The sequence below is a fragment of the Dunckerocampus dactyliophorus genome, chromosome 6, assembly GCF_027744805.1.
Source record: "Dunckerocampus dactyliophorus isolate RoL2022-P2 chromosome 6, RoL_Ddac_1.1, whole genome shotgun sequence".
NCBI lineage: Eukaryota > Metazoa > Chordata > Actinopteri > Syngnathiformes > Syngnathidae > Dunckerocampus > Dunckerocampus dactyliophorus.
In genome coordinates, this window is record NC_072824.1 from 3,094,495 (window position 1) to 3,106,927 (window position 12,433).

At 40.9% G+C, this 12,433-nt stretch overlaps 1 protein-coding gene across 2 annotated transcripts in view; it reads left to right on the forward strand.

Annotated features, from left to right (window-relative positions):
- The first annotated feature begins 1,545 nt into the window (after window positions 1–1,545).
- Window positions 1,546–12,433, forward strand: part of mad1l1 (mitotic arrest deficient 1 like 1) — a 102,095-nt gene continuing 91,207 nt past the window's right edge. For both annotated transcript variants that reach the window (XM_054778504.1, XM_054778505.1), the window contains exons 1-9: window positions 1,546–1,677; window positions 1,963–2,104; window positions 2,174–2,314; window positions 2,477–2,656; window positions 2,720–2,844; window positions 2,905–2,986; window positions 3,079–3,209; window positions 6,324–6,438; window positions 10,490–10,551. In XM_054778504.1, coding sequence (XP_054634479.1) covers window positions 1,976–2,104; window positions 2,174–2,314; window positions 2,477–2,656; window positions 2,720–2,844; window positions 2,905–2,986; window positions 3,079–3,209; window positions 6,324–6,438; window positions 10,490–10,551 — 965 coding nt within the window. In that variant the 5' untranslated portion in view covers window positions 1,546–1,677; window positions 1,963–1,975. The remainder of the gene's footprint in view (window positions 1,678–1,962; window positions 2,105–2,173; window positions 2,315–2,476; window positions 2,657–2,719; window positions 2,845–2,904; window positions 2,987–3,078; window positions 3,210–6,323; window positions 6,439–10,489; window positions 10,552–12,433) is intronic.

Here is a 12,433-nt window from a genome sequence, read left to right on the forward strand (position 1 = left end):
ATTTTGCCTGTTGTGAGATCATTCAAAACTGCAATAAAAGCCTGTTGCTCTAGCGACCAAGTCTGGTGCTTGTGTGTCTCACCTACTGACACCTAGTGACCAGTGTAGAGCACTACATATCACAATCTCCGTCATCTTAATGGTTTATATTTGGATTTTACTTCATTTAGCCATTTATATGCTTGAAAATGCTTCATGATTTATGAATGAATATATTTTTGTAAAGCTGTGGTTGAGTGAAGCCGTGAAATTCAAACGGTGAAGTGGTGAAGGATGACTGTATTGCTACAGTATATTCCATACCCTATTCTATACAGTTTACAATAGAGGGTCTATTACAGGAATGGAGGAAAATAAAAATATGAATGCAAAACTAAACCTGGTTTCATACAGTTAGCTCATTTTAAGATGTGTAGAGAAGCCTCCTTTTTAAATATATATTTAATATTATACTTCCAATTGTTAGTGTCAGGTCAGAGGTGGCGATATGTCAACGAGGAAGGAGGTTTTTCCTTCATGGCGTGATGAAAAGGCTCAAATTGAAACAAGAGCACACATCTACCCCTTTAACAAAGTGAGAAAAAGGTATTTTATGTCAGGATGTTCTCCACGAGCGGCATGCGTCACAGCAGATGGCCAGATGGAGGACACATCTGCAGGCGCTTCTGCTCATTTGCTCCCGGCGGTGCCTACGTGTGCACGCATATCCCAATGTGGGCTACGTCATTTGACCCATTCAGGCCCACTGCGGGGGAGGCAAGACGGCGGGGAGGCGGCTGAATCAGACTGTGATGTGCACAGAAGAAAAAAACAAAACAAAGGTGGGATGGGGGCGGAGGGGTTGAGAACACGAACGACACCGAAATATGCGGAATGCTCTTGAGGGTGAAAGGATGGAAGTGAAAGAGACAGCCGCACAGGGAAAAGGAGCGCTGATGTCACCATTCTCCTTCTGACCTTTTCAAATGGAGTTCACACCCCTCCATCATCTCTCCCGCTATAAATGTACTAACATTTGTAGCGCCCCCTATCTGTCATTGCACTCTTGAATGTACTTGAAAGCTGACCAAAAAGTCTCATTTTGTAGGGCTGCCATCTGCTGGACAAATATTTTATGTCATTTCTAACCTGCGTTCACGTGAATGGGACAAAATGTTTCTTGAAAATACTTTTGTAGCGCTTCTCTTGACATACGATAGTGTATTTCTATCTATAAGATTGCTAAGGTGGAATCTAGGAAAAAAAAAGCATACCGACGTCTAAAACCCTAAATGTTGTTTTCGAGTGATAGAGTAGTTTTAGTTTTATACATGGCCCCTTTCCTGCAACCCTGCATTACGTACCAAAAAGTTTAGCATAGTAAGAGTAAAGAGTACAATTTAAAATGATATACTACAATAAAAAACCGCATCTGAAATATCACGTATTGTACAGTAACTGACGTTAATACACTGTGAGGAGCGTGGAGATACGCCATGTTGTTGTGAGAATCTGCACTTTGAGAACGTCTCTGACGAAGTCCCGCTGTGTCTCGCGATAAGTGCATTTGAGTCAAACAGGAGGGAGTCTTCGCGCACCTGAGTAGCTAGCAAGCTAGCACTGCAAAGATAACTTTTCATCCTCCAACCGGCGAAGAAAAGTCGTCATAAACAAGCCGACGCCGAGGCACTCCAAGCAGTACGTTACACCATATGTTCGCTGAATTAATATGAAAACTGAGCTAACAGATCAGTCCACATTTTCTTTCGGCTTGGCGTAAAGTAACGCTTGTTTTGGTTAACATTGGCAGTGAGCATGCAGCTTTTGCTCTGCTAGACGCACCTGGGACGGCTGCACTAAATTAATAACAAACTTTTATTTTTTAAACAGACCATCGTCTGCAGTTTTTTGGGTGTGCATGTGTTGCCTGTATGTGTATACATTAGTCACAAGAATGCCAATACATACATTCTGTGCTTCCAGATAGCCTTTTAAAATGGATTCCGAAGACAACACGACAGTGTTTTCAACCTTGAAGTCCTTCAACTCCTTCATCGGCTGTTCCGGGTCTTCATCAGCGACCACAAGCAGCACCTTGCAGAACCAGTACAAGCGCAGCATGGACGTATGCACTCACACACGCTATATATGTTCAGTACGAAGCGTGTAGGTCTGACATTTATGTCCTGTATAGTTGTTGGAAGCAGCGGAGAGGGTCCAGTCTCAGAGCCGCTACCTGCAGCTGGACCAGGAAAAGAAACGGATGGAGCTGAGCCACAAGCGTGTTCGCGTGGAGTTGGAGAAGAGCGCCAGTGACTCTGCATGCAACCTGAAGGTTAGAACTGACCCTCAGCCTCACGCCTTCACATTGCTCTTACCTTGAACTTGTACAGTCTATCCCTGATGGCCGATGTGCAGCTATTATGGGTAGAGATGCACCCTTCTTATCATCTTTAAAACCTTTTCAAAGCCATTTTTTTCCTTTGGCCTTGTCCAGCTGTTGGAGGAAAAGAACGACAAAATGTCGTCGCGAGTGAAGAAGCTGGAGGAGCGGGAGAAGGAGGCCCTGAAGAACCTGACGGAGCAAGTGGAGGCCAACCGAGCGCTCAACAACAACCTGGAGAGCCTCGGCAAGAAACTTGAGGAGCGAGATGCCCTACTGAGCAGCACCAGCCAGGTACACGCATACAAACACTTAAATGAAAGCGTATGTCCCATACAATTTGTGTTGTGTTTCCAGACCGTCATCTGTCTGAAGGACGAGATCAGAGACCTCAAGCAGAAGTTGCAGAATCAGGACTCCATCATCTCTCACAAGAAGTTAGAAAATCAGGAACTACAGGAGCACCTGGATTTACAACGCAGGTAACTTCATAGACACACAATAATCATAGAAACCACGACTAAAGCAGCCTCTTCAAACAGGAAGTACCAGGAAGTGTCTCAGCTCTGTCAAAGTCTCCAAGCCGCCCAGTCCACCAGCTCAGAGCACATCATCAAGATCAAGGTACAGCACACACCCCATAGGCCAAAGGATGAAGAACCACCACCACCGAGCAGTCTACCTTATTTTTATTTATTTTTTTAATCCCTCGCCAGGAGCTGGAGAGACGTCTGGACCTCCAGGAGCAGGACGCTGCCATCGTGAGGAGCGTCAAGTCCGAGGCCACCAGGGTCCCGGATCTGGAAAAGGAGGTCAAGCGCCTCAGAGAGGAGAACCTTTTTCTCAGGTCAATAACATGAAACGCTTCATGCCATATCATTTAGATAATTGTATATACAGTAAAGTGTTTCCCACACCTTTTTTAATTTTTTTTTTTCAAGATTTGACTTGTTCACCCTTGCTCTCAAACACATTATAATTGTGGGGCTTGTCAGTAGATGGCAACACAACTCTGCTTCTTAATTAATAACACCTCAACCGCACATAGCATATAGCAATCAAGCATCATAATTCATCTGTGCTTCAATATAGTGAGATGCTAGCTGTATAATGACATGTACGTTGTCTTTGAAATCACTAGACAACACTACAATCGCGGTGGTAACACAAAAAAATGAAAAAAAAAATGACAGCACAACATGTAACAGGTAAATATGCACACACAGGGGAACTACTACTGTGAGGAATAATGAACAACTCTAAACATACAGTGCCTAAATATTCAGCCCCTTTGATGGTTTACCCTTTTATTGCTTTCATAAATCAATCATGGTCAATACATTTTAGCTTTTTTAACAAAAAAATATTGAAAAAAAAACTGTCAAAGTGAAAACAGATTTCTATAAATTAATGTTAATGAAAGAAAATTATATAAATGAAAATAACTGTTTGCATAATTATTCACCCCCTTCAAGTCAGTATCATCACAGCACAATCACAGCAGTGAGTCTGTGTGGATACTGTAGGTCTCAATCAGCCTTGCACATCTGCCCACTGCAATTTTGCTCCATTCTTCTTTGCAAAACTGCTCAAGCTCTGTCAGGTTGCGCGGGTATCGGGCATGAACAGCCCTTTTCAAATCCAGCCACAAATTCTCTATGGGATTGAGGTCTGGGCTTTGACTCGGCCACTCCAGAACAATTACGTGGTTCTTTTTTAACCATTCCTGTGTAGCTTGGTGCAGTGTTTGGTTTCCACCAAACATGACGTCTTGACTGATGGCCAAAAAGCTCAACTTTGGTCTCATCAGACCAAAGAATCTTCTTCCACTTGACCATGGAGTCTTCCACGTGCTTTTAATATGACTTTTCTTCAACAGTGGCTTTCTCTTTGCCACTCTCCCATAAAGCTTTGACCGGTGAAGAACCCGGGCAGCAGTTGCTACATGCACAGTCTCTCCCATCTCAGCAGCTGAAGCATGTAACTCCTTCAGAGTAGTTGTAGGGGTCTTGGTGGCTTCTCTCACTAGTCTCCTACTTGCACGGTCACTCCGTTTACGAGGGCGGCCTGATCTAGGCAGATTCACACAAGTGCCATATTCCTTCCATTTCTTGACAATTGATTTCACTGAACTCCGAGGGATGTTCAGTGCCTTGGAAATTTTTTTGTAACCATCCCCTGAATTGTACTTCTCAATAACCCTTTCCCTGAGTTGCTTAGAGTGTTCTTCTGTCTTCATGGTGTAATGGTAGCCAGGAATACTGATCAACCACGCTCTGGACTCTTCAGACACAGGTGTTTTACAACTCAATCACTTGAAACACACCCACACCACTCAGGTGATCTTCATTTCACTAATTGTGAGACTATTGGCAACAATTTGATGGACCTCTATTGAATTAAACCATTAAATTAAAAAGGGGGTGAATAATTATGCAAACATTTATTTTCATTTATATAATTTTCTTTCATTATCATTACTTTATAGAAATCGGTTTTTACTTTGACATGAAAGAGTTTTTTTTCCAATATTTTTTTTTAATTAAAAAAGCTAAATTTTATTGACCATGATTGATTTATGAAAGCAACAAAAGGGTAAACAATCAAAGGGGGTGAATACTTATGATAGGCACTGTATATAACTATATGTAGCTATACATAACTTCAGCAACTCTTTACAAACCAAGTACCACAATGCATGCTGGGAGCCAGCATCATTCCAGTTTATGCTTGATTAGATTAGGGGTTATAGTTAGGGGTTATAAATAGCCCGCAATAAGTGAAATCCGCAAAGTAGCCAACTTAATTTTTTTTTTACAAATATATGTTTTAAGGCTGTAAAACCTCTCACCATACATTTTATGCACTTTTCTCAGACAGGCATGAACATATTTCACTCTTGTTTAAACACTCTCAAAGTTCATTTGAATTTTAATGATCATCATACCAGGTTGGACACAATAAATAGTGAAATAAGTGACTCACACATATTTCACTCCTATGACCGCGCCTCTTCGTCCTGGCGCGGTTCAGCTGTAGCGTTTTTGCATCCTTGTTAAAACATTCAAAAAGATTCAGTTACAGTATTCCGTAATGGCACCCTGAAGCCACGTAACTTATGCCTTCCTTCAGCATGTCCAGAAGTCCAACTTTTTGTGTGATGGCTGGCTATGGCTGGCTTTGTCTGCCTTTTTGGGGCGCAGAACGTTTCGTCAACATTGTTTTGTCGGGGAGAAAAGAGTCACACATGATTAGCTTTTTCTGTTTCTTCTATTGTTTACAGTATTGGCGGTTAGCAAGCAGCTCACACGGTTAGCGAGTTTGCTTGCCATGACCACGACAAGAGACAGCACAAAGGAGATTGACAGTGGCCTACAACCAATCAATCAGGACGCAGAAGACAATGGGTAGTGCAGACAGAAGAGAGAGACTAGAGAGAGACACTGCCGCCACAGAACGCTCAACTTCCCACAATGCAGTACTTCTGAAAGGGCCAGGCTTGGACTGTAACAGCGTTTATTTAAAAAACAACAACAAAAAAAACACTAAAATTGCACCATAAAAAATGAGCGAAACAGTGAGTCTGTGAAAGGTGAACCGTGATGGAGCGAGTGAACACAGTACAAGGGCGCCTTGGTTAGCGTCATTAATCCATTCCTGCAGGTCCGGGTCAAACCAAAACGGACTGTAACCAAAACAGATTTTCCCATAGAAAACACAGTGGTACCTCGGTTAACGTTCACCCTGGTTTGCATGTTTTTCAGTTAACATCCAAAATGTTTGATAACATTTTGTCTTGGCTTGCGCTGCCCTGCTTGTTAAGCATCCAAAATACCGTCCGGTGTGCTTCTGCTGCCATCTTGGATCACGCGCACAAGACAAAATCTCAGTGCATGCATGTGATATTTATTTCTATGTCATGTGACTCTAAGCACAATGTCGTATTGCATGTGTAACGCAGGGAGAGCAGAGAGAACTGCGGCCTGCTGAAAGAGGAGGTGGAGGGCCTGAAGAGGAAGTTGGAGCGGATGGCCAAGACCAAAGAAGACCTGGTCAATGTGGAACTGGAGAAGGAGGTACAGGAGTGTCACAAGTTGTTAAAATGCAGATTTGTTATTTACGAATTAACTCATTCAATACCAAAGATGTATTTATACGTTCTTTTTAAATCCGGAACACTCGATCCCAAAGTCGTATTGATACGTCTTTTACGTGAGGCAGAAAGAGGTGATGATGTGACTCGGCACCACTGTCGAGCAATTTCACAGGTGTACCCCCAAAATGCTACTGAAATGAAAGTAGACATTCTTGGTAAATTTTGGGTCACTGGGTACGAAAATGATGTCTAAAAATGCTCATTAGCTCTTGTTTTAAAGATACACCACCCCTGTGGTATACCATATGCCCACAATTGGCAATGAAGGTAGGCCACATAATGTTGAATACAGAACTTATATTCAGTTCCCAACAAGTGCCTAGTTGAATCTTGATAATCTTGTGACTGTATGCACATAAAGTGTATGGAGACATATCACATTGTGTATTACTATGTACTATGTAATAAAGAACCTTGCATATCTTTAACATTTTAGCTAATATGATTCTTTAATGGTTATATTCTTGTACAGAAAATACATTAGCTATATTAGAAATGAAATTATGTTGTTTTGTTTTAATAGCATTAACTATTAATATGAAAAAAAGGTTGGTCATACATCCATACTTGTATATATTTAAAAATACTCGGACCAAAACTATCCAACTTGTATATTCATGACATTTGTAAAATGACGGAAGTACTATTCGCAGACAATAGTACTGCCTTTTGTACTGGAGAAAGCACACAAGAGCTAATTGAAAAAAGTCACAGGTGAAATATGATTTCAGGGAAATAAACTTAAAACACTCAAACGCGAGAACGATGCTAAAACCCACAGCATTTCAGTACGTGGAATTAAATTAAGGAACGGATTAAGAAAGCAACTCAAAAAAGCAACAAGATTGTTTCAAGAAATGATACAAGCAGTTGATGTTTCAAGGAAGAAGAGTCCTGAACTTGTTCTGTTACATCTACAGACCCTTTCCAAAAAATTAGAATGTCATGGAAAAGTTGTTTAATTTCCATAATTCCATTCAAAAAGTTAAACTTTCATAGATTATAGATTCAGGGCCCACAATTTAAATGATTTCAAGTATTTATTTGTTTATTTTTACATAATTTGGGCTTCTAGTTCATTAAACCCACGAAAACAGGAATTCAAAAAATTAGAATACTGTAAAGAAATCACCATTTACTTCTCAGTTTTTGCAGGAAAAAAAGAAAGAAATTAGGATCACATCAAATCAATCAAAATATGGTACTTTCAAAACGATATGTCAATCTTCAATACTTGGTTAGGAATCCCTTTGCCTTAATCACTGCCTCGATGCCACGTGGCATTGAAGCAATCAGCCTGTGGCATTGCCTGGGAGTTATGGAAGCCCAGATTTCCTTGATGCTTGCTGTCAGCTCTTCTTTGTTGTTGGGTCTGGTGCCCCTCATTTTCCTCTTGAGAATACCCCATAGATTCTCAATGGGGTTTAGGTCCGGTGAGTTGGCTGGCCAGTCAAGCACTGTGATGGCATGGGCATCAAACCAGGTTTTGGTGCTTCTGGCGGTAGGGGCAGGGGTCAGGTCCTGCTGGAAGATGAAATCTGCATCTCCATACAGATCCTCAGCAGAAGGAATCATGAAGTCCTCTAAAACATGCTGGTAGACTGTTGTGGTGACCTTGGATTTTAGAAAGCAGAGTTTACCAACACCTGCACCGGACATTGCACCCAAATCATGACGGACTGTGGATATTTCACACTGGACCTCAGGCAGCTTGGGTTCTGTTCCTCACCCGTCTTCCTCCAAACCCTTGGACCTTGATTCCCAAATGAAAGGCACACTTTACTTTCATCGGAAAAGAGGACCTTGGACCACTGGCCAACAGTCCAGTCCTTCTTCTCCTTGGCCCAGTGGAGACACTTCCTACGTTGGCTCAGGTTCTGAAGTGGCTTGACCCGAGGAACCCGACAGTTGTAGCCCATCTCCCGGATGCGTCTGAATGTGCTGGTTTTTGAAGCTGTGACTCCCGCCTCATTCCACTCTTTCTGGATCTCTGCCAGATTCTTGAATCTTCCCTGTTTGATAATCCGCTGAAGCCCACGGTCATCTCTTTTGCTGGTGCATCTTCTCCTGCCACATTTTGCCCTTCCTCTAGACTTTCCATTGACATGCTTGGACACAGCACTCTGTGAACAACCAGCCTCCTTAGCTATGAACTTTTGTGGCTTACCCATCCTATGGAGGGTATCAATGATGGTCTTCTGGCCAGTTGTCATGTCTGCAGTCTTCCCCATATTGAACCCAACTGAGACAATTGAACCAAACTGAAGCAATTTAATGACACCTGGGGAAGCCTGTGCAGGTGATTTGAGTTTAGGAGATGATTAGTGTGTGACACTCAGTTTAAAACATTCATGCCCTGCAAAATTTGGGCTGATATCTTCACAGTATTCTATTTTTTTGAATTCCTGTTTTTGTGGGTTTAATGAGCTGGAAGCCCAAATTATGTAAAAATAAACAAATAAATACTTGAAATCGTTTAAATTGTGGGCCCTGAATCTATAAACTATGAAAGTTTAACTTTTTGAATGGAATTATGGAAATTAAACAACTTTTCCATGACATTCTAATTTTTTGGAAAGGGTCTGTATTTGTGTTGATTATTTATTTATTATTATTATTTACTGTGATTGTGGAAAAACCTTGACACTTATATTACCACATTGTTACATTACCGTGTCACTTTTCTATGTATTAAAAAGACCACATATGAAACACAGGAAGTGAATAAATGTATTGCAATTGATGTAAATGGAAGTGGGTAGGATTAAATAAGATTAACTTATTCCTAGTCCTTTTGGACATGTGGAGCTGCGTGATGTGATGTATTCCATTGTAACTTATATGCATGCTCAAATAAAATTACACCATTACCTAAATAGTCAAATTAATTGGGGGGAAAAAACATTGGGAAAAGTCAGACGCTGTACGTAATCTAACAAAAACTTTATTAGTACAGTAATCTCTCGCCGCTTTGTGCTTCGAATTTTGCAGCTTCACTCTATCACTTTTTTTTCAAAAACATGATTCAATCATGCTGTTTTGTAGCTGGATACAGCCTGTTATTAGCCTGTTATTAGTCAGAACATGTGCATGTGTTACATGTGTTACTAATAGGCTACAGTAGAAGGCTAGGCTTTATTTATAGGCTTTATTGTCATTGCAAAGTTTGACACAACTAGATTTTACGCATTTTTTTGAATTGGGTATTTTCAAGCATAAAAATGACTAAATTATGTAAAATACAAATATAAGGCATTCAGAAGATGCATTCATAGACATTGTACTGGTATGTAGTATTCTACACTGCTCACTAGGTGTCAGTAGTGTTACTCTGATGAGGAATTAGCCAGCGCAAGAAGTACTTTACAGCAGCGGTCCCCAACCTTTTTTGACCCAAGGACCGGCTTGTGTGTCATCAAATCTCCGGCGGAACGGGGAACACATTATAGCAATCTAGTGTCTGATTTATTATGTATTGTGTAAAACTAAGACAGTAGCAACATCAAATTAAAAGCACAAAATGAGTACATACACCTGCACGAGCCCGGGGTTTGTTTTTCAGAGAGAAGATTAGAATGTTGCTGTTTGATGTGTGTGGCGAAAAGGCACACACAAAAGGCACAAAAAAAAGAAAAAGGAACTCTTCTAATGCTAACGTATGTATGTTAATATTGTGTCTTATTTCTGTTTATATGTTTTATTTTCCCTTATGTCTATGATATTGGGTAATTTGAGTGTAAAGATGACTATATGGCTAGAGGGAGCTAATAATGTTAAAAGCATGTTTAGAAGGTGGTAAACAGGTCTAACTAAAAATATTCCATTTATAAATCAGGAATCCTACTTGGTGGGAATTCACTTTATCTTAACCAGGTCTGGAACCAATGAACAAGGCATTTCTGTATATTATTGGCTTTCGATGGCTTTGAGTGGAGAACAGATGTTTAATTGATGTTTCTTCACCCCCGCAGAGGTTGTCGGAGAAGATCCGAGCATGGGAAAACCTTGGGGAGTCCACCGGACTCAACATCAGGTTAGTGATGGACTTAATCCTTCAAGGACGACCACGGCTTTGTCATCTCATGTGTGTAATAGAGCAAAGAGACCTGCAGGTGGAGCTGTGGTATTGTAAAAAAAAAAAATGTAAAAACTAGGAGTGTTTCATGGACTGGATGGTGTGCACGTGTGTGTGTTAACGTGTGTGTTAAATACCTTCCCGTGTTTGTCTTAATGCTTCCAGTCCAAACAGGTAATGAGAGAATGATTGCAGGTTTCCTTCTTAGCGGCCGAGCAGATATGACACATAATAAACACCGTGGCTGCCCTTGACACACACACACACACACACACACACACACACACACACACACACACACACACACGCCAGCACACATGTTCCTCAGTGATTACATGTGAGAGCGATGCAAGCAGAATGCTAAATGGTAACACAACCAGCGGGTGTTGTACGGCTGATTTGTGTGCCCTTCCATGTGCGCCTGTGCCAAGAAGGCAAAGGTACACAATGTTAACTTTTAATTGACTTGTACTTTTGTACGGCTAATCAGTTAGGCTCGGTGCGCGTCTCACATTTGCTTTTGCCCGTCGTTCATTCGGCTTGAAGGATAACCTTATTTCTCTCTCTCGTAGTAAAAGTTCTTTGTTAAACGTAGCGTCGCTGCCGTTAAGGGTAATGGGGTAATGCAGTGACTAGACTTCCATGCTAAAAAGAAAAAGGTACAAGTCTCAGATTAGGTGTTCTTTAATAAAGCGGCAGCTTTTATAGATTAAGGTTGGGGGGTAGTACAGTACAGTAGACCCTCGTTTACTGTGGTTGAGTTCAGATAAATAAGAAAAAGTAAGACATAAATACGACATAATACATAACATAAACTCACATGTTAGCATTGGGAGAGGTTTTTGTTCTTTTTTCTTTTTTTTACTTCCTGTTCTGTACAGTACTTCCTGCGGTGGCTATTGTCTCATTAGTGTAACATTACTGACACCTAGTGGCCATTGTAGAATACTACATATCTTCAGAATGTCTTTGAATGCTGCTTCTGAATGTTGTATATTTGTCTTTTACTTCATTTAGCCATTTTTATGCATGACAATGCTTCATTTTGGCAACAAATACGTAAAAAAATGCTTAAATATGTATATTTTTGGACTAATAAGCCGTATATTGATAGCAAACCTGTTTATGACCTTCTCAATATGGGTTTTAACATGATTAGAGCTCTCTAGACATGAAGTAACGCCCCAATCGTCACCTTTACACTTCTATTACCCAATATAGTAGACATAATAAGATATGCATAAGGCTTGTGTAAAATCCCTAAAATGTTTTTAAATATGCGCGTCTATGCACCAATAGTAGGCCATATTCAACCACGAAACACCTATTTCATTATCATCCACAATCCTTATGTGAGACCTGAACATACGTCTTTCTCTTTTGTGTGCATTCTAAAGCTATAAAAAGAGACAGGTCATTACTACACGTATGGGACGTACTTATTCCGCCTATAAAGTCATAGTGACAACAAAAGAGCAAAATTGTTCAGTGACACTTGAAAAAGTTGGTACATACCCCATGAAAGTGATGTCCACTTCCCTGTGGGACAAAAACGAGCTTCGAACTAACCGCATTGCTTGTTTGTTTTAAAACAAAATGTCACTGTGGTTAAAAAGTCACGTTCGGAGTCCAAAGACCAGAAACTAGGTAGATAATTCTGGCTAGCTAGCTAGCTAGCTAGCTAGCTGCCGCCAATGTGAAGTACAGCCAGTGATAGACAGGCAACGCGTGTAAAGAAAGCTGCAAGAAAAGTCGAACGGCAATTGGTGTGATAAGGGAGTGAGCAAACACGCCGGCATGGATTGGCGTAGCCCATGTTAAGATGTCAAACCGAATCCAT